Genomic DNA, 19,000 nt, shown 5'->3' with positions numbered 1-19,000 from the left:
TCACAAGACGGCGTTTAAAACTCATAGAGGGTTATATGAATTTGTAGTGATGCCCTTCGGGCTTACGAATGCCCCGGCAACTTTTTAGAGCCTGATGAATTTGATTTTTAAAGCTCATCTGCGGAAATTCATTCTTGTTTTTTTTATGACATTTTGGTCTATAGTCCTGATTAGGCTACCCATTTAACTCACTTGACTCAAACGCTGTCTATTTTACGTACACATCAACTTTATGCTAAAGCTAGCAAATGTGTTTTTGGATCAACACAAGTAGATTATCTGGGACATATTATTTCGGCTAAAGGTGTTGAGGCTGATCCTTAAAAGATAGCAACCATTCGGTCATGGCCTCTTCCTACAACCGTGCGTGCCTTGCGTGGGTTCCTTGGACTTGTCGGATATTACTGTCGCTTTGTGAAGAATTTCGGTCTGATCTGCCAGCCCTTGACAGTCTTCCTACACCATGATTCTAAGTTTCAGTAGACAAAAGAAGCCCAACGTGATTTTGACTCATTAAAGACTGCTATGACTTCTCCTCCAGTATTAGTACTTCCTAACTTTAGTGAGAAGTTTGTCATTGAGACTGATGCTTCAAGATCCGAAATGGGGGTCATGTTGAGTCTATTAGATATGATTAGTTTTGATGATGTCAAATAATAGAGCAAAAAGTTTACATAAATTATTTATCTCATATTTTGACTAACTATCATACTTACTATCTTGTGTAGTTTCCTCAAGAAAAGAGAGGAGTTATTATGTTGCACTTTGAGTTATGGAGAATGATCAAGAGGAAGAAGAAGAAGAGAGATTGAGAAAAGAAGAACTTGCAAGATCAAATGAAAATATCAAGATTCAAGTTCATAGATTTGATGTTAAATGTTGTTATACTCAATCAGAAGTTTGAATGGCTCAGTCGGAAGCTAAAATATACAACCGGGAAGTTATACCATCATATATTGAGTCACCCTTCATATAAACATGGAAAATAAGCTTCAGAGGTGATTTTCATGGGCAATTATCGATTACTTGATCGATCATTCATTTATCGATCAAGTTATCGATAAAATACATCCTCTGTTATGTTCTGTTCTTTGTTCAACTCTGACATAGATTCGGTATTTCTTCAATATCTCTCAAATTACAAATCCGTTTGAGGTGAAACTTGATTCCTATGAAACTAGACTCAGAACACGGTTCATGGACACTAAATTCACCTTCAAAGAGTTTCATACGAGGGAGATATGTTGTTCGAAAGATTGCAGTAAGGATTAACGCCTTTATTCTGACCTTTAGTCATTGTGATGAAGATAAATTTGCAACCACAACGAATTTTGGGGTGATTCTTGTTGCATTAGAAAGTAGACTCAGAGAGCTTTCTGGGGATATGTCATTTGCAAAATTTGGAGTTGAATTGGAAGATTTATGATCACTCAAAGTTAACCTTCGTTTTGCTTGAATCAGAATTCGAAATTATTGAGGTAAAAACCAGAAATTCTACATAGATTGATTAAACTCTTAAACAACATGCTACTCAAACATGTTATTGAGTAAAAGCTCTAGAAGAGATGAAGAAATGAAAAGCCATTATCATATGTTACTCAAGCCTGATCAAGCGACTACATACTCATCGAGTTACTGGTACTATCTCCTCAATTCTTCTCTTGTATCTTCATACATATTATTAAGGTTTTATCAGTAACATGTTGGATAAATGATTTTTGGATAACGTTATAGATGAATATGTTTATCGATCATTTGATCGATAACTGTCAAGTTTTATCGATCACGTGATAGATAATTTAGTCTGCTTAATAACTTGCTAGATTGATCGATCAACTAATCGATCATTGGTATAGCTGCTTAATATAAGATGTTGCAGGAAATAATCGATCAGACCTTTATCGATAACTTGTTCGAATATTACATGTCTTCTTACTCGATATAGTGCTCTGTCAAAACCATTCGTTCAAAATATTTGATCGATCAATTGATCGATCAAACATTTATCGATCAAATGATCGATTATTATCTTCACTGCATTAACTTATGTTGAATCATTTTTTCGATCACCTAATCGATCATTGATTTATCGATAAAATGATCGATCATTCGATTTCCTGAAACTCCTGTTTTCACATAACGTGATCGATAATCAATTTCTTTACTTTACATGATTAAATCTATGCTTTTCATTTTATCGATCACTTGATCGAATATTCATTGATCGATCACATGTTCGATTAATCCACATAGTTTGTTTTTCGCTGAATATATTCTTACTCATTGTTTATCGATAACCTTATCCATCATCCATTTATAGATAATTTGTTTAATCATCAATGACTGAAGTTTCATTTTTGTAACACTTGGATTATCAATAATCTGTTAGATCAACAAGTGTTCGATCATGAAATGATCATGAAATGTTTTCCGTTTAAACATCAGTCGACTATGATGATTCTTAAAATCAATGATCTATTTTCTTTCAAGCTTTTCTCAGCCTTCTTTTAACATATAACTCTTTATCGAAAAGACACGAAGGTAAACGAAACTTGAAAGGGATTAACCTTGCATATTTTATTCGGAGTTCACTGTGTTCATGTTTCATCATTTATCGATCATTTCTTCGATCATCACATGATCCATAACCTATTCAATAATTACATATATCTGCTACATCTTTTCTTCATATAATTAATCGATAATATGATCGATCAAAGGATTATGATCAAGGCATCGATTAAGTAAGTTTATCTTACTTTCTGAATATCTGATTATTGATTTCATGTTTTCCAACTTATTGTTTCAAAGATTATCAGATACTTATCATTTGATCTGAGGAAGATTATTTTAGGTAAAGAGCCACAACGAATTTATGATGTGAAGAATCGACTTTTATCAGAAGCTTTCAACGGTTAGTTTCAACGGTCATATTCTTCAAGCCAAACAGGAAGAAAATGCTCAACGGTCAAGTACCCAACATCATCTATAAATAGAAGAGCATTGAAAACAAGAAAATAGAGAAGAGTCTGATCTTACAACATCAAATGCTAAAATGCCGAATCAACATATTCTCATTTAGCGCTCCGAGAGAAAACTCCCTGTCTCTGTACTTCATAGACTAAAACATATGTATTCGTAAGATAGAGAGGAGAATTTCCCAAACGTGCTTAAGATTCGTCTATCACTTCTTTGAGAGAAGAAATATTCAATCTTCATTATCATTATTAGATTGTATCCTTACGGTGAGTAAAGGGGAGTATTTACCTCGGTGTGAGGTTATTATTGAATAGACTAGTTAGTCTAAGAATTGTAAGTGGTGTCACAAGTGCCCGATCAAACTTGTGATTGTAGTGGTTCTCAAGTACCCGTGTTAAACTTGAGGGAAATAGTCAATTGAAAATCTCAGGGGGAGCCTGGGGACTGGACGTAGGTCAATGAGGACCGAACCAGGATAAATCACAGTTTGAATCGTCTCTTCCCTTATCTCTTTATATTTCCAGCTAAACCATTTTACTACTGTGATTATACTTATATCAATTCATTGTTTTTATACTCATAATTTATTATGAATTTCATTACATTGCGAAAAGATTTTTGTTTTTAACTAACACCCAATTCACCCACCTCTTGGGTGTTCAGTCAGAAGGGTCACCCTATTGCTTTTATAAGTAAAGGTCTTAATGGTCATTGTCGCACCTTCTCTGCTTATGAACGGGAACTTATGGCCATTGTGTTTGCTGTCAAGCATTGGCGTTCTTAATTGGTTGGTTATCCCTTTACGATTCGAACAGATCATCTTCCACTGAAGCATTTATTGGAATAGAAGTCTGTTTCCCCTAATCAACTAAAATGGATTAATAAATTGTGGAGTCTGACTTATGATATTGAGTATCACAAACGTAAGGACAATCTAGTAGTAGATGCTCTTTTACAACAATTTGAGGCTTCGATTATTGCCATTACTGCCCCTATGACAGAGCTATATGACCGGGTTCAACAATCATGGGCTACTGATGAACACATTCAGCGTCTTATCGTTGATTTGGAAAATGACTCTCAGTCTCAACTTGCTTTTTCATGGTCAAACGAGTACTGAAACATAAGGGCTGTTTGGTAGTAGGAGCAGAATGTGCCTTGTGGTCAGAGTTACTATCTTACTTTCATGGAGACGCAATTGGGGGCCATTCTGGTGCCATAGCTACATACAAACACATTTCTTCTGTCTTCTATTGGAAGGGTCTTGAAAAAGCTGTTCGTGAATTTGTGAGAAATTGCAATACATGTCAGCAGTTCAAGTATGAAACCGTTGCCACTCCAGGACTGATTCAGCCATTGCCCATCCCTGATCACATCTGGACAGAACTTTCAATGGACTTCATTGGAGGTCTTTTGAAGTCTTACTCTAAAACTACCATTTTAGTAGTAGTCGACTGTCTCAGCAAAGCAGCACATTTTGTTGCCTTAGAGCATCCTTTTTCTGCAGTTGATGTGGCCCAAGTTTTTATGGATAACATTGTTAAATTGCATGGGTTCCCTAAGTCTATAGTAACAGATGGAGATCCAATTATTTGTGGCAAATTTTGGAAGGAATTATTTCGACTCAATGGGGTCAAGCTTCAGTATTCTTTAGCGTATCACCCCCAATCCGATGGACAGATAGAGGTATTGAATCACTGTTTGGAATGTCATTTGAGGTGTATGACTGGTGATTATCCGAAGTAGTGGGTTAAATGGCTGTCGTTAGCTAAATTATGGTATAACAATAACTATCATTCTGCTATTGGTATGACTCCCTTTCAAGCAGTTTATGGTATTCCATCGCCTACTCTCTAGCCATAGTTTTTAATTCTTTTGTTTTGATATTCTCCAATCAACTAATTAGTCTCTTGTAGTTATTGAATTTCATTTATGGTAGTTTAAAACAAAATAGGTAATTATAAGCTATCATATAATGTTAACAAAGGGGGTTTTCAATGCATTTAATGAAATGGTGATCATATAAGGCTATTTTCCCCCTAATTTAAACTCTCAAATGACAGTGTTCCACTTTTTTTTTCCCACCCTCATTTCAATCTATCAATCAATCACAGTTCTATATGTATTTTTGGCCAGCGGTTCCATGCATGTTTTATTAATTAAAAATGTTTAATTGAATTGGGTTTTATGAGATTATGATATGCTTCTGGATTCAAAAAGTATTTATAAAGATACTTTTAAATTGCTGACTAATAAAATTCATATATTGCTAATGAAATTGAGGAATTGAATTAAAAGTTTAAAATCATATTTAGTCATAATTGAAAGATTGAGTTATAGAGCTATACCTGAGTCACAATTTAAATAACTATAAGATTAATTTTCTCTTCATTTTTTAATAGATTGCAAGGTTGGAAAAAATTAAGGCTTGTTTGATTTCTTATTTTGAAAATAAAAAATTTGTTTGGTATTATTTTTTGTTGAATGTTTAAAAAAAAAAAGAACAGTAGTGTTTTTAAAAACTAAAGCACCACAACAATTTTTAGATCTTTCCCTCATTTTTTTTAATTGTATTTTTTATTTTGAAAAGTTGGATAAACCTTTATTTTTTTCTTACTTATTAGTAGTACTCACCAGGTATTACCACCAGTAGCGGTCAACGCTTGCCAAATATAATTTTTTTTTTAATTTTTTCTTTCAAATGTTTTTTTAAACAATTATCCAAATATATTTTTTATTTTTTTGTTCACAAAACTTATTTTAAAAGATAATTTTATAAAATTGTTATGATAACAAGAAAACAAAAAAAAGATTAACAAACAAGCCCAACCTAATCTTCCTAACTCTGTAGCACATCACAGGTTTACTAAAACACAAATTGGTAGCAGGTCTCGTCGTTCCGCATTTCTGAAACTTGACAAAGGAAGATGCATGCTGCCATTATCTTAAACACTAGACGACACATTATGCTTCGGGTATCTATGCCATGCCCAAATTACAAAGTAAAGAGACGTATTGAAAAGGAAAAGCTGCAACTTTTCCTATTATGATGACTGATTGACTCGCTAGACAATTTAATTCTAACATTCAGACAGGTTTTGGTTTTGGCCAAAAGGAGCCTCAGCCGGGCAAGTCATCATCTTGAATCCCAATAGAGTCTCTTTCTTCCCTGTCAAAGTTATGTGTTGCCATCTAATTTGCAGGAATATAGAGAATGATGCGACGAAGGCATTGAATAATTTCCTGAAACAATTTGATTGTTGGCCCAATTGCCAAGAAAGCCCATATGATGGACGCAGCCAAACCCAAAATGAATGACAAGACAAAGAGAAGTAGAACCACGACAAGAAGTCCAACCAGAGGAGTAAATTTTTTCATGATAGCAAGATACGTGGTTCGATTTTGGAGTTTTAATTCTGCCATCAAACCCATAACATACAATAATGGCATCCCAAAAACAGCGCTCGTGATGCTTCCATTCTCATCAAAGAGGGACAATTTCTTAGATTGAAATTGAAACTGCACATAACCACCTACTGTGGTAATCAGAGAAATAATGACAGTGTGTAACAGAGCAAAAGCTTCCTCTTGTCCCCGGTTTGAACTGCAGCCTCCAAAAGTAAGTCATAAATAAACTGAATTGGCATTATAAAGTAGTGATAACAATAAGGGGAAGAAACTAAGCAAGTAGGAGAAACCAGAAATGAAATTTGTCTAGTCCAAATGCACACGTAAGATAATAATGGGAAAACTAGATATGAAGTTAATGAGGTGGTAAAACCTTTGTGGAGAGCTAAAAGTCGTAGATGGAGCTAAGGGCATGTGGGGCGCCGTCCCTGCAATTTCTTGGTTGTCGGCCATAGAAGAAGACAAAGAAGGGTACCAAAAAGAAGTAAAAAGGGATGAAGATGGTGGGAGGAGAGTCGAGGGGCAAAAGCAGGGAAGAAGACCACGAAATTCTGATGATGGGCCTTGGAACCAGTATGTGTGTGTCTCCGTGTGTATATATAGCATTCGATGCCATATGCGGTAGCATGACGACGCGTGTTCTTGGTCGGGAATATATTGGTAGTGTTACGGTACTAAGATCCTATGTCCTTTATGGCTTTCTTCGGTTCCCAATTTCTCCTTTACGCCCAGCTTCGGACGGGCAGGAGGCGCCACTTATAAGCGTCAAGTTTCTGCTTCGGCCCGTTCAATCCGAAAAGGAATCTTGTTCTTTCTTATATATAGAAAATAAGGATGCCGATGATAGGATCGATGCAGGTGAATAGAAATTATGTAAGATTCGTTTTTTTCCCCCCTTCATAATCTTATAAGGATGCCGGTGATAGGATGTGGGTGAATAGAAATTATGTGTGAATAGAAATTATGTGTGAATAGAAATCATGTGTGATTCGGCTTTTTTTTTCTTTCCTTCATAATCTTATAATGATGCCGATGACAGGATTTAGGTGAATAGAAATTATGTAAGATTCGTTTTCTTTTCCTTCATAGTCTTTTAGCTTTCCTGGCATCTGAGGGCTTCTTGCCACTGTTTCCAAAGTTCTGCCATGATGATAATTTTATGAAACAATTATCTTATATTTCTTCAAGATCTGAAAGTTTCATGACTTTAAGAATTCCATGAATGATGATAATAAACTGTATACTATACTATGTATTGAAGAACCATACATTATCTATGGATCAAATTATAAGATTTTGTTTGTAATCTACAAACAAACAAGGTCTTACATAATTAGAACCGGAGATAGTATGCTCTATGGTACTTTCATGCTTACAGAATCTGCCTCAAATGAGAAAACATATTTACTCTTGTAATTGAAAATTTTCAAGCCATTCTCTCTATTTTGTCTCCTTTTAATTGACAATTAAATTTGCATGTGTTTTTAATATAATGTAAATTGCATAATGTTAATTTTTTTTTAATGTCCGATACGTTATTTACTCAGAGGATGAAACAAAATTGAATTGAAACATGCAGCCTCACTGATCGTAAACTAGTGGATTCTCGTAAAACACCATGTTTATATAAAATAATCTAAGGATGAAAGAATAGAAAATTATGTCAAGAGAATACATTTGCAGCAAAGTTTCATTTGTTTTAATTTTATGGAAGAAGGAAAAAAAATCCTGAAACCTTTTTCCCTTTTACTGTCAAGGACAATGACTTGGTTTGGTTGCAATAAATAAGTAACTTATTTATTGAAGGTAGAGAGCTTCTGAAGAAGGAATTATTTTGGAGAGTGGGAGATGGGAATGAGGTTAAAGTAATGTGGAGTGATAGATGGATTCCTGGCCTTTTCAATGAGAGGTTGTGCTGTGATGGGTTGAATGATGATTATAAAAAGAAGAATTTCTGCCGAAGAGAAAAGCAAGATTTTGCAGACAAATATTTCTGCTTCCTTTTGTGTTGAGGCTGTTTTTGAAGCTAACGCCTCATTCAGCATATGCCACAAATAGCGCTTGACTTTTGTGGGGACATGCAATTTCCACAGACGATTTAAGAAATTCTTAGGTGCACCCAAAGCATCATATCATCCATGCACTGCCTGATAAAATCATAATATAATGTCTTTATCCTACGTGTTAACTTATCTGGCAGCTTTCTGAATCCCATTTTCCTCTATCACACTTTACAAATTTATTGGCTCTCTCCTACTTTGTTGCTGATCAGTGTTCACATCGTCCTTCTCTCTCTTCCAATCTCTCTTCCCTTCGACGCAACTCACAAGTCCTACACAGACAAGCGCATCTTATGCTTCCTATTAAAAATATATAAATTAAATATTTTTATGATCTTTTCTCACCCTCTCATGCAATTTATTTAAATTTATAAATAACTTATGATGTTATCTTTCTTTTAATATAATCATTTAATTTGGAAAAGGGTCAATAATATTTCACCTTTTGAAATTTCACCTTATTTTAATTTTAGTTATTTGACAAAATTACTGGCTCTCTCCTACTTTCCCTGTCTCAGTGAAGGGAATCCAAATGCTTTTTTATTCCCTTTTGACTGACAAGATTACTGGCTCTCTCCTGCTTTCCGGCTTCAGTGGAGGGGATCCAAATTCTTTTAAATTCCGTTTCCGATCATTCCTTCGAAGTCTTATCCTCCCTTCGATTCCTGTAATAACTGAGATTTCTTGTCTTCACCCGGCCATACTACCTTCCTATAATGAGCATGATAATTACTTTGGATGGTATTTCCCGGTCCCATTGTCAGAATAGCCTGCGTAATAGCATCATTGATCATCCTAGAAGCTCAGATTTAATTGTGCAACAAAAAATTCCCTTGTCAGTACTACTATGGATGAATTTTTTTTAAACAGTTTGAAAAACTTACAGTTATAGTTTTATAATATATATTAAAGTAACACAATTTTGGTAGCATTTGGTCCTGGCAAAAAAAAAAAAAAGGACCAAGTTAGCACATAATACATACTAATAAATAAGTAAAAGAAACTAAATACGCAGCTACAATAATTGATTGTATTTGTATTACCTTTAGGATCAAGAAAGATGCCCGCTGAACAGGCCTGAAGGAGTATTCTTATTATTGCTCTGACCAATGTTGTTCAAGAATAACACAATATCACACACACACACACATATTAACGTGACAGTGGCATTAGTATAATGGTACCTTGCCAATACTATCACAGATGAATAGTTTTTAAACAGTTTAATTGAAAAACTTAAAGTGCATAATTTTATAATATATATTAAAATAACACAATTTTGATAGTATTATAAAATTGACTATCCATTGAAACGGTAAACAAGTATCTTTTGCTGAGGTTCCGCTGAAACGAGGAAATTATTTAGCAAATTCTTTTAGCACGTTCCTTTGTTTATTGTGTGTGTTTTACAAATATAAACTTTTTTTTGGGGCTAAATAATATAAAATTTATTAGTTTTAAATATTATCTCTTATAAGTTGGACAAAATTTGCATTAAGAGATTAATGCTATTTTAAAAAATTTACTGTCTACACACACACACACAGAGGAATGAATTTTGATACTCATGAGAGTAATGAGCATCTCATCAAGCTCATCATATATAGATCATTTATATATAATTTGGATTATTCAGATTTATTTATTTTATATTTTTTTTTTTAAATAACAAAATTATTTTTCAAAAAAATTATGGTTAAAATATTATTTTTGTTTTAGATTCTATACTCATTAAAATAATTATTTTAAAAAATAAAAAAATAAATCTAAACCATTCGAATCAGATTTGGATGTAAACCTATTAAGTATTAAAAAAATGACTCTTTTTGAACTTATTTAAAAAAGAAGTACAGTTTAAAAAAGAGCCACCTATGGTTTGGATCACCTCATATCTAGTCCATGTTTTCAATGTACATGGTCATTTTCTTTGGGGCTCATCACTACTCCAATGAGCACCAAGGCTCCTAGATAAATAACGATTTCAATGATGAATTGCACATAATTAACAATATATGAATTTCATAGAATTTATACAAACTTAATACTGAGGGGTCTTAATGACTTAATTAACGATTTAACGACAAATGCCAACCACATGCCAAGTGAGTGAGTGACAACCATAGTATATCGTCAAACTCGGGGAGTGTCCAACAAAGTTACTTCCAGGCTCAAAATACTTTTCTGATTTTATTTATAAGATACTTCTAACATGTTTCACACAGACTAAGAAAAACCAAAAACTTTAAACTATATTAACTCTTCATTAAAATATAACAACTTTTCAACTTTACCCTTATTTACATATACACCTTTCAAAAATAACAATTATATACACTATAATAAATGAAGGATAATATAGTACATTCATGATAAAAATTTAATAAAGTGACTTATAAATAGGACAAAAAAATCCTCTATCTGCCCTATAAATACGATCAGAGGAGTATAAACTAAACTTTATCCATTTACGCTTATCAAGAAATTAGTTAAAATCAGTTTAAAACAATAAATATGTAAGATATATATTTCTTCTTAAATATGCATTTATTAAGGAAAAGAATAAATATAAGATGTAATAAATGAATCAAAGAGGGAAAAAATATATAGGGTAAAATTGAAAAAAAAACTCATTAAATACTTAGACAAAAATAAATATTATTTTATTAAAAAAATAAAATCCTTTTAATAAAATTTATCTTATATTTCGAACAGAAAGGAGCGCCACTTTACCACGCAACCCCATGCTGCCCTTGTCGTGTTTTTTTAATCACCAAAGAAAAAAGGTTTTACTGGATTTTTTTTTTTTGCCAACTTTATTTGATATTTTATGTCAATCAAAAGTCCCCATGTGTATAAAAGACAAACAATGGTAAATTGGTCCCCACCAAAAAGCATGTTACCGAAAAGGTTCCGTGAATTTGATTGGGTAACATTCGCGAAGTGCAAGCCCGTAAGGACCAGCTAGGGACAAATTCGTCTCTCCATTTGTTTCTTCTTCTTAAATGCTTTCTTCATTGTTTTACTGAAAATTTTACCGCGAAACAGCCCAGGAATATTTAACGATACCGAAGATTTTTTTTTAAGGGTTTGAGTTCAATAGGGTTTTTAAATTGAGAGTATCCCATTTAAATCCAACTAAAATACTAAAATTTAAAATTAGATCCATACTTTGAACAAATTCCTAATCAGACCCAATTAGTAATTTATAAATATTGTTAAAACTTTAAAATACCCCTTTATAATTATAATATGAGTTGTTACTTTTATATTTTTTTCTCACAAATTCTTTTCCTAAAATTTTCTTGTTAGATTGAAATTTGAAAATAGTAAATCTTCAGTAGATGACAAAAAATTACAATATAGTCAATGGCTTACATTAATAATTATTCCAGCATCCTCATCAACGTAAGGATGTAGTTATTGTTAGATTTTAGTCTTGGAAGGGTTTAATTTTTGTTCAGTTTTAATATTGATACATTCTTCATATACTTAATAATATATACACATATACAATTTTTGTTATTAAACACATACATTTTTTTAATAGAATACACGTACATTTTAAGAGTTAAAAACTTATTAAGATAACGAACTTTTTACAGATTTTGGACTGAGGACAGTGTTATAATTTATTATTTTCATATTTTAGGAAAAGAATTTGCAAGGGAGAAAAATATAACTGACTACTCATACTTTAATTATAGAGAGGCATTTTAGTCTTTTTATAATATTCATAGGAATTTGTTTAAAGTGAAAGCCTGATTTTAAATTTTAGTATTTCAACTAGATTTAAATGGGATTTTTTCTTTTAAATTTTGCATTTATAAATGAAAAAAATTTACGTCCACTTACTTATATTTGTTATGTATGGTTTTCCATTTAAATCTCACTATATGTAATTTTTACTATTTATAATGACGTAACGTAATTTTATCCAAACTCCAACAGCAATGCTCAAATGATAGTTCAAATGTTTCGTGAAACATTTTATCCAATTCCTTTTTGAATGTTAGATCCGTAAGCAATAGATCCATACGAAGTTTTAGTTTGATATCTTAAAAATTATGTAACGTCATCATATTTAGGGTTAAGGTGCAATTGTGTTCCTAATCTTTTGGTAATGAATTTTACCCCTAATCTTATTTCTTAGGCACAATTTTATCCCTGATCTTTTTTTCTCATGTGCAATTTTGTCTCTGATCTTTGGGTGTAATTTTAACCATGAGAGACAAGATTACACACAAAAAAATCAGGATCCAAGTTGCACCACTAAAAAGATCAGGGACAAAATTGCATCTGAAAAATAATATTGGGGTTAAAATTGCACCTTAACCCTTATATTTATTAGGTCATTATGTGACAACAGACACCTTAGTTATTTAATTTCATACAAAGTTTTAGTTTGATACCTTAAAAACAAAATCTCTTGTGAAGTTACTTTTAGAATCAAAAGTCTTTTTTCCCTTAATATTTTCATGCGAGATTGCAAGCTGAGATCATTTATTCGCTTAGATGCTTTTTTTTCCGTAGGCACAAATATTTTTTTATTAGAGGTAATCTTATTTGAAGTACTGTTAGATATTTTTTTCTAAGCATATGTATCCTACTATTGGAAGTAATCATATTCAAACCATTATTTGATACTAAATGTGAGCACTTCCCCAACATTGATTTAAACTTCAATTCATCATGTTTTGAGAGACGGGCTCCTTCTATTAGGTCAACTCTCTTTTGTTGTCAAATTTTTTTTTGGATAAGCACAAATATCCTCCTATTAGATTCAAGATACTGTCATGGACTCTATCTAAATAGCGTGGATTTGTGGAAGGATGCGTATTGTGTTTTGTTGAGCCGCTTCAAAATTTAAATTTCTGTGTGCGCGCTTAGTTGGGCTGCTATAACTTGTGGCACGACCTTTGTGTTTAGTTGTTTAACGCGTTAGGGGCATGCGCTAATCATTTTGTTACTTATAATATAAATTTAACTTCTTATATTAAAAAGTGAGGTGAACATAAAATTAGGACACAAACTTAAATGCATTAAAAAATAAATAAATCAATTTTTTAGTTTTGAATAAGTATGCTTGGCATTGATAAATCACTCTTAATAAATGTTGTTTGCAAATTAAATCACGAAAAATAGTCTATAAATTTCCAGTAAGTAATATTCTCTTTTCTGTTGGAAAAGTTAATATTAATCAATGACAAAAAAATTTAAAAAAATAAAATACATTCTTTATTTCTATTTAAATGTATAAATAAAAAGCTATGATTTGCTAATTAGGGAAAATACCAGAAAAATATCATGAAAATATCAAAATAACAAATTAGTGACGCCAGTGTCAATAATCTCAAATCATCCACATCTACTAAAATGAAATTAGGAAATGTGTTTTTATAGGATTGTCCTACGCTATTTAACGCTAAACTATACTTTAGTCCACTAAATTTACATCAAAGTTTAAAAAATATATTTTTTAATCTCAGCACTATTAGCATCATTTCACAAAAATGTTGACTCAATAAATTTAAACAGTAACTATATAATTAAATACTGGCAAAACATACTTATAGTACAAAATTAAAATAAACCAATTGATCCGCAGGTTTATTTATGATAAAAATGATAACAAGCATTTCACGAGTCAACATGTTTTGTTAAATGAGATAGAGGATTTTAAAATTAAATAAATCAAAAATATACTTTTTAAATTTAAAGAAGCAAATTGAAACTAGATGTAAATGTAGAAAATTAAATATATACTTTAGTTTTCTTTAAAAATAAATAAATAAATAAACATGCCACGTTGGCACTCTCGTTGGCGGCTGGAATTTTTTTTATGACAAAGGTGGCTAATAAAGCGGTAAATAAGTAACGAAGGGTTGTCAGTATCTAAAAACAATGGCCTTTTATATTAAATTATCTTAAAAATTGTTCTAATTTATTCTTTTAAAATTTTTTTCAAGAGTAAAGTAACATCCAGTATCCTAATATAATTTTTTGATAGTATCCAACACTTTAATTTTATTTATAGCTTATAGTGTTTAATGCATTATAAATAAATTAGGGTGTTGGAAATTGTATGTAGTTGGAAAATCACATCAAAGCGTTGGATGCTAATTTTATATTTTTAAAAGACATTTCTTTTTCTTTTTGCAAAACACTTAACTAAAGTTAAATTATCTTTGTTTTTAAAAAAAAACGAAAAATTGTTCTAGAAAGAAGGAATCAAACAAGGACTAAGACTTTTCTATTTTCTTATTTTATTCCGATCATCCAATGGAAGTTTTGATGCACGAGAGAGGGGCCTTTGGTTGAACAAGTGAAACTCGATAATGTAAGCCTTTTCACACTGTCAAGAGCTTCCAGTACCCCGGAAAACGAACCTACGAATTTGTTAATGAAATTTAGACCATTCACACTCAAAATATCGGGAGAATTGTAATAAAATTTAAGGAAAAAAAATATAGGTACAAAAAATGATCTCAATAGTGACAGAGCAATGTACATTGACAGTCTTAGTACGGAATGACAATTTAATTCGTCATTAAAACCTTCTCATAAACCTTTTTTTTTTTTTTTTTGAGACCTCAACTTAATTTTTCCTTTGATTACTTCATAAAATTAGCATCAAAATATTAAATTACAAAATAAAAACGAATAAATTTGATTTAAGATGGAGATAACGACATGGGAGGAATGAATTACGTATATTACAGACATTTTTTTTTCTTTTAACTTATTAATCTCTCGGAATAAATCTGATATAATCCCCCTCTCTGGCATGTGCAAAAGCCAAAGAAAGAATCAAATTTGAGAGCATGCATGTAGGAGCGAGCATGGTTAACTAACGGTTAGGCAACGATGGCCCCATTATGATCTTGCATATTCTATTTGTTTAATTCGTGTCCCAAACACAACCAATCTCTCATAGCTTTACCTTTAGCAACAAAACAACCACTGTTCTTCCTATCATCAATTCTCAGAGGACTTTTCATCTTCACCATCATCTCTTTCACCAACGTTTTCACAGGCGATCGTCCCCTGAGATTGCTATGCTTCCCTAAACCACACACCACGACAATTTCTGCAGGAATCGCGTAAGTTGAATCGTTCAGCCTTCGTCGCATTTATTGCAACCAAAGTAACATAATCAGATAGGATGAACCCAAATGCAGTCCATGTAAATCCAGCTTTGCCTGCTTAGAGTCCCAAACCATGACCTCTTCTAGAATCTCGGTTGACTCGATTAGCTCTTGAATCACTATAGCTTCAGCTCCTTCCAAACTAGCATTCAACTCTTCAATTGACAATGGGAAGCCATTTAAGTCCACCAATTTTCTCATGAGAACAGGACATGAATTCAAAACAGAATCATACGTCCTTTTTGAGAACGGAATCGATGAATTCCTCATCCTTTGAAGCCATGAAACCATCTTTGTTAGCTCACCGTGCATTCCGTACGCTGAGAGAACCATGTTTGAACAAACTGTATAAATGACAAACCCTTCTTTTTCCATTTGAACCAAAAGTCTCTCCAAGTCTTGGAATAATCCCAATCTCCCATAACCACACATGATAGACTTGAATTCAAACGCTGAAGGTTCAAGTGCTTTGATTCTCATATTCCCAACCAAATTCTCTGCCTCACAAGGCCTATCCATTGAACATAAACCACTGACCATATACTCATAAACACGACGTTTTATGTAAGTAAAGGATGATGAACTATGAAGAAGCTGGCTTAGGTACGAGTAAGCAATCTCAAACCCTCTTTCTGAATTTTGCTTGGAGTTACAATCCAACAATTTACAATAGAAAAGAGCCAGATTTCGAGAGCCAGACTCTAATTTGGAAGTGGCTCCCGAAATTAGAGTTTCCCAGGCTGAATATTGTTCCTGTTTATCCAGCAAAGTAGCAAGCTCATCTACAATCTTAGGGTTCCAACTGTACCAAGGTGCTTCCGCAATTCTTGCATAAAGCTGCAAAATTCGCAGAAATATCAGAGACTCTAATAATCAATTCGAGGAGAGAGATAAAGAGTAAAGTACTAACCGGGAAGGCAACTGAGGAGAGATGGGGTTGAACTGTAGAAGGAGAGAGGAGATGGCAAAGAGTGCTGAGAGACACTGATTTAGCTGAACTTTGCACGAATCTCCGGATCAAGTTTTTTGTGGTCGAGGGGTCTCCAGATGTCACCACCTTCTTTAGAAAATGCTGACCTAGTTTTGTTAGCGCACATTCCACCATAACTCCAAGCTTTGGTCCTTGGATCCACCATAGTTGGACAGTACTCATCATCATCTTCAACGTAAGATAGTATAAAATCATGTCCTCCTTACACAGACCTTTACAGAAAAAATGGGTTAGTGGGAGGGTCAAGATATAAAATTCCCATAGTTTAGCATGTTATTCACAAAGGACAATTAAAAATAAAAGAAAAAGAAAAAGGAAAGCACATTTTATGTATGAAACCTCATCAACGATTCAAAGAAACCTTATCAACTATTTCGGGAATTGGCATTGCTCCAATTAGATAGCAAGAGTCAACCAACATTTCTAAGTTCATGGCCATATGACAGGCATATATTCTCGAGGAGCCAGTGAATTGGAGAATAACGGAAAGCATACATTGTCTCTATAAAGTGAATAAAAAGACACTAACGAACTCTCAGTAACTCAAATAGTTCTAACCTTCTCGCAGTAGTTTGCCCCAATCACTGCTTACACGCAATCAAGCACATATGTATATGTATTTATGTATGCATATAAGTATGATCAAGCTTTACTCTCTTATTAAATTAACTCCCCCAAGTCCCATTGCAGAAATTAGGCCGAGAGATAACATGAAGAAAATGATGATATGATGCAATTTAAAACTCAAACAGCACATCATTGCCAATTAATAGGGTGTTTAGATTAGCATTGGCAAAATAGAATATGGGTAGATTTCAACTTATGTTTGGATTGTTTTACATTAAGAGTGATTTTGACAGATTAAACATGTTAGGATGATACATGTTTGTCAAAAACATTTTTAGCTGTACAGTTATTAATAAATTTAACTCTAATTATTAACAATAGTACGACTGAGTCAAGCTGCAAATCCCCAACAACAAATTTTCTTCCAGTTATTAATAAATTTAACTTCATTTATTTTGATTTCTTTTAAGGTTAATGATTAATGCCTAGCTTTAATTTAATAAAAATATTTCAAAAAAATTAATTTGCTTTTCTTGACTATTCACCTAAATCTGATAACCATATATATAACCCTACAAGTCCATAGCCCATTCCTTCACTAACCCTCCCTCCCAAAAAAAAACAAAAAAACCAACACCTTCGCATCATCACACGCTTTTTCCCTCAAAATCATTCCGAAAAAAGATAAACTTGACACGCAATAAATGGAAGAAATCAGAAGCAGAGAATAACAATGTTGCAACGAAGAGAAGTTTTTTTCTTGTTTTTCTGTCATATCAATGTTGCGCCGAAGTAAAAGGAGGAAAGCAGAAGCAGAAGAGAATAACAAACGAAAGCAGAAACTAAGAAAGAACAGGGAAAAAAACAGGGACAATGGCCAAATGCAACCCACTGAACACACAGGAACCAAATCGCCTAACAAGCTACGAAGCCATTGTTGATAAGCACAACCAAAGGGCTCACTCTACAAATTGAAGTTTGATCCGACAAATTTTTTGGCCTCAATTTTAATCGGAGTTAGCTATAACAATGAATTGAGAGATAGGATTCATTGAATTCAAGGGGAAAGGAGAAGATCTGAAGCTATTACCAGTTCGGGTTTCTCCGGAGTCGAATGTTGAGTCCTCCGTGCTGCCTCTATTTCGCTTTCTTCTCCCAGCCTCGCTTTCTTTTTGCTCGGCTCCATCTCTGTACCCTGCATCTTTCGCTCTATCTTATCCGTCCTTTTTTTTTGGGGCCAAAATCTTATCTGTTCCTTTTAAGTAACGTAGAAGACAGGAAGATTGACTGTGGACCGATGGATTACTCCCCATGGGGAAAACCTGTGAGCCTGAGGACGGCTGTTCGGATGCCCACAAAATTACTTTCAAAAAACTGTATTTTTATATAAATCACAACATGACTCTTCTCATACTGATTTCATATATTATATATAAAATTACTTTTGGAATCACATAAATATTTATTTTCCATACTGTAAGAAATAATAATAGTATTAATCCAATTTTTGTATTATTTTTAATGGGTATCTTATTTTATGTAAATCAAAATAAAACTCTTTTTACACTTACTTTATATATTATAAAATTACTTTTAAAATCACATACACATTTACTTTCTATACAGTAAGAAATAATAATGGTATTAATCCAATTTTTTATCATTTTTAATGGGTAAGTTATCGTAAAACATCCTAATGTTATTTCTCAGCAGTATTTGGCATTTTAATCTTATTTATCATGTATCCAATCCAATTACACCCAACGTTCTAATTTTATTTATGATGTATCATAAATAAAATTAAGGTACTAGAAGTAGTAGAAAAATAATACTCTTCTAATTTTAAATAT

At 32.7% G+C, this 19,000-nt stretch overlaps 1 protein-coding gene across 1 annotated transcript; it reads right to left on the bottom strand.

Moving 5' to 3' along the window:
- Positions 1-15,275: 15,275 nt before the first annotated feature.
- LOC114754333 (pentatricopeptide repeat-containing protein At2g17033-like) lies at positions 15,276-18,335 on the bottom strand. The gene is made up of 3 exons (XM_028943105.1): positions 18,241-18,335; positions 16,503-16,795; positions 15,276-16,429 (listed from the first exon to the last, which is right to left on the bottom strand). Exons 2-3 carry the CDS (start codon positions 16,776-16,778, stop codon positions 15,578-15,580), a joined length of 1,128 nt encoding a protein of 375 aa, XP_028798938.1. The 5' UTR covers positions 16,779-16,795; positions 18,241-18,335; the 3' UTR covers positions 15,276-15,577.
- Positions 18,336-19,000: the final 665 nt, after the last annotated feature.

This window comes from Neltuma alba, unplaced genomic scaffold (assembly GCF_004799145.2).
Source record: "Neltuma alba isolate B1F8T4 unplaced genomic scaffold, ASM479914v2 tig00010128_pilon, whole genome shotgun sequence".
NCBI lineage: Eukaryota > Viridiplantae > Streptophyta > Magnoliopsida > Fabales > Fabaceae > Neltuma > Neltuma alba.
The sequence above is the reverse complement of the archived record's forward strand: the minus strand, read 5'-3'. Positions and strand labels throughout refer to the sequence as shown.

Bases quoted from the DNA above. Each gene is read 5' to 3' on its own strand.
- LOC114754333 (XM_028943105.1), bottom strand. From the start codon at position 16,778: ATGATTTTATACTATCTTACGTTGAAGATGATGATGAGTACTGTCCAA. The intron at 16,430-16,502 runs GTTAGTACTTTA...CGAATTTTGCAG, and splicing joins TCTCCTCAGTTGCCTTCCCG to CTTTATGCAAGAATTGCGGA.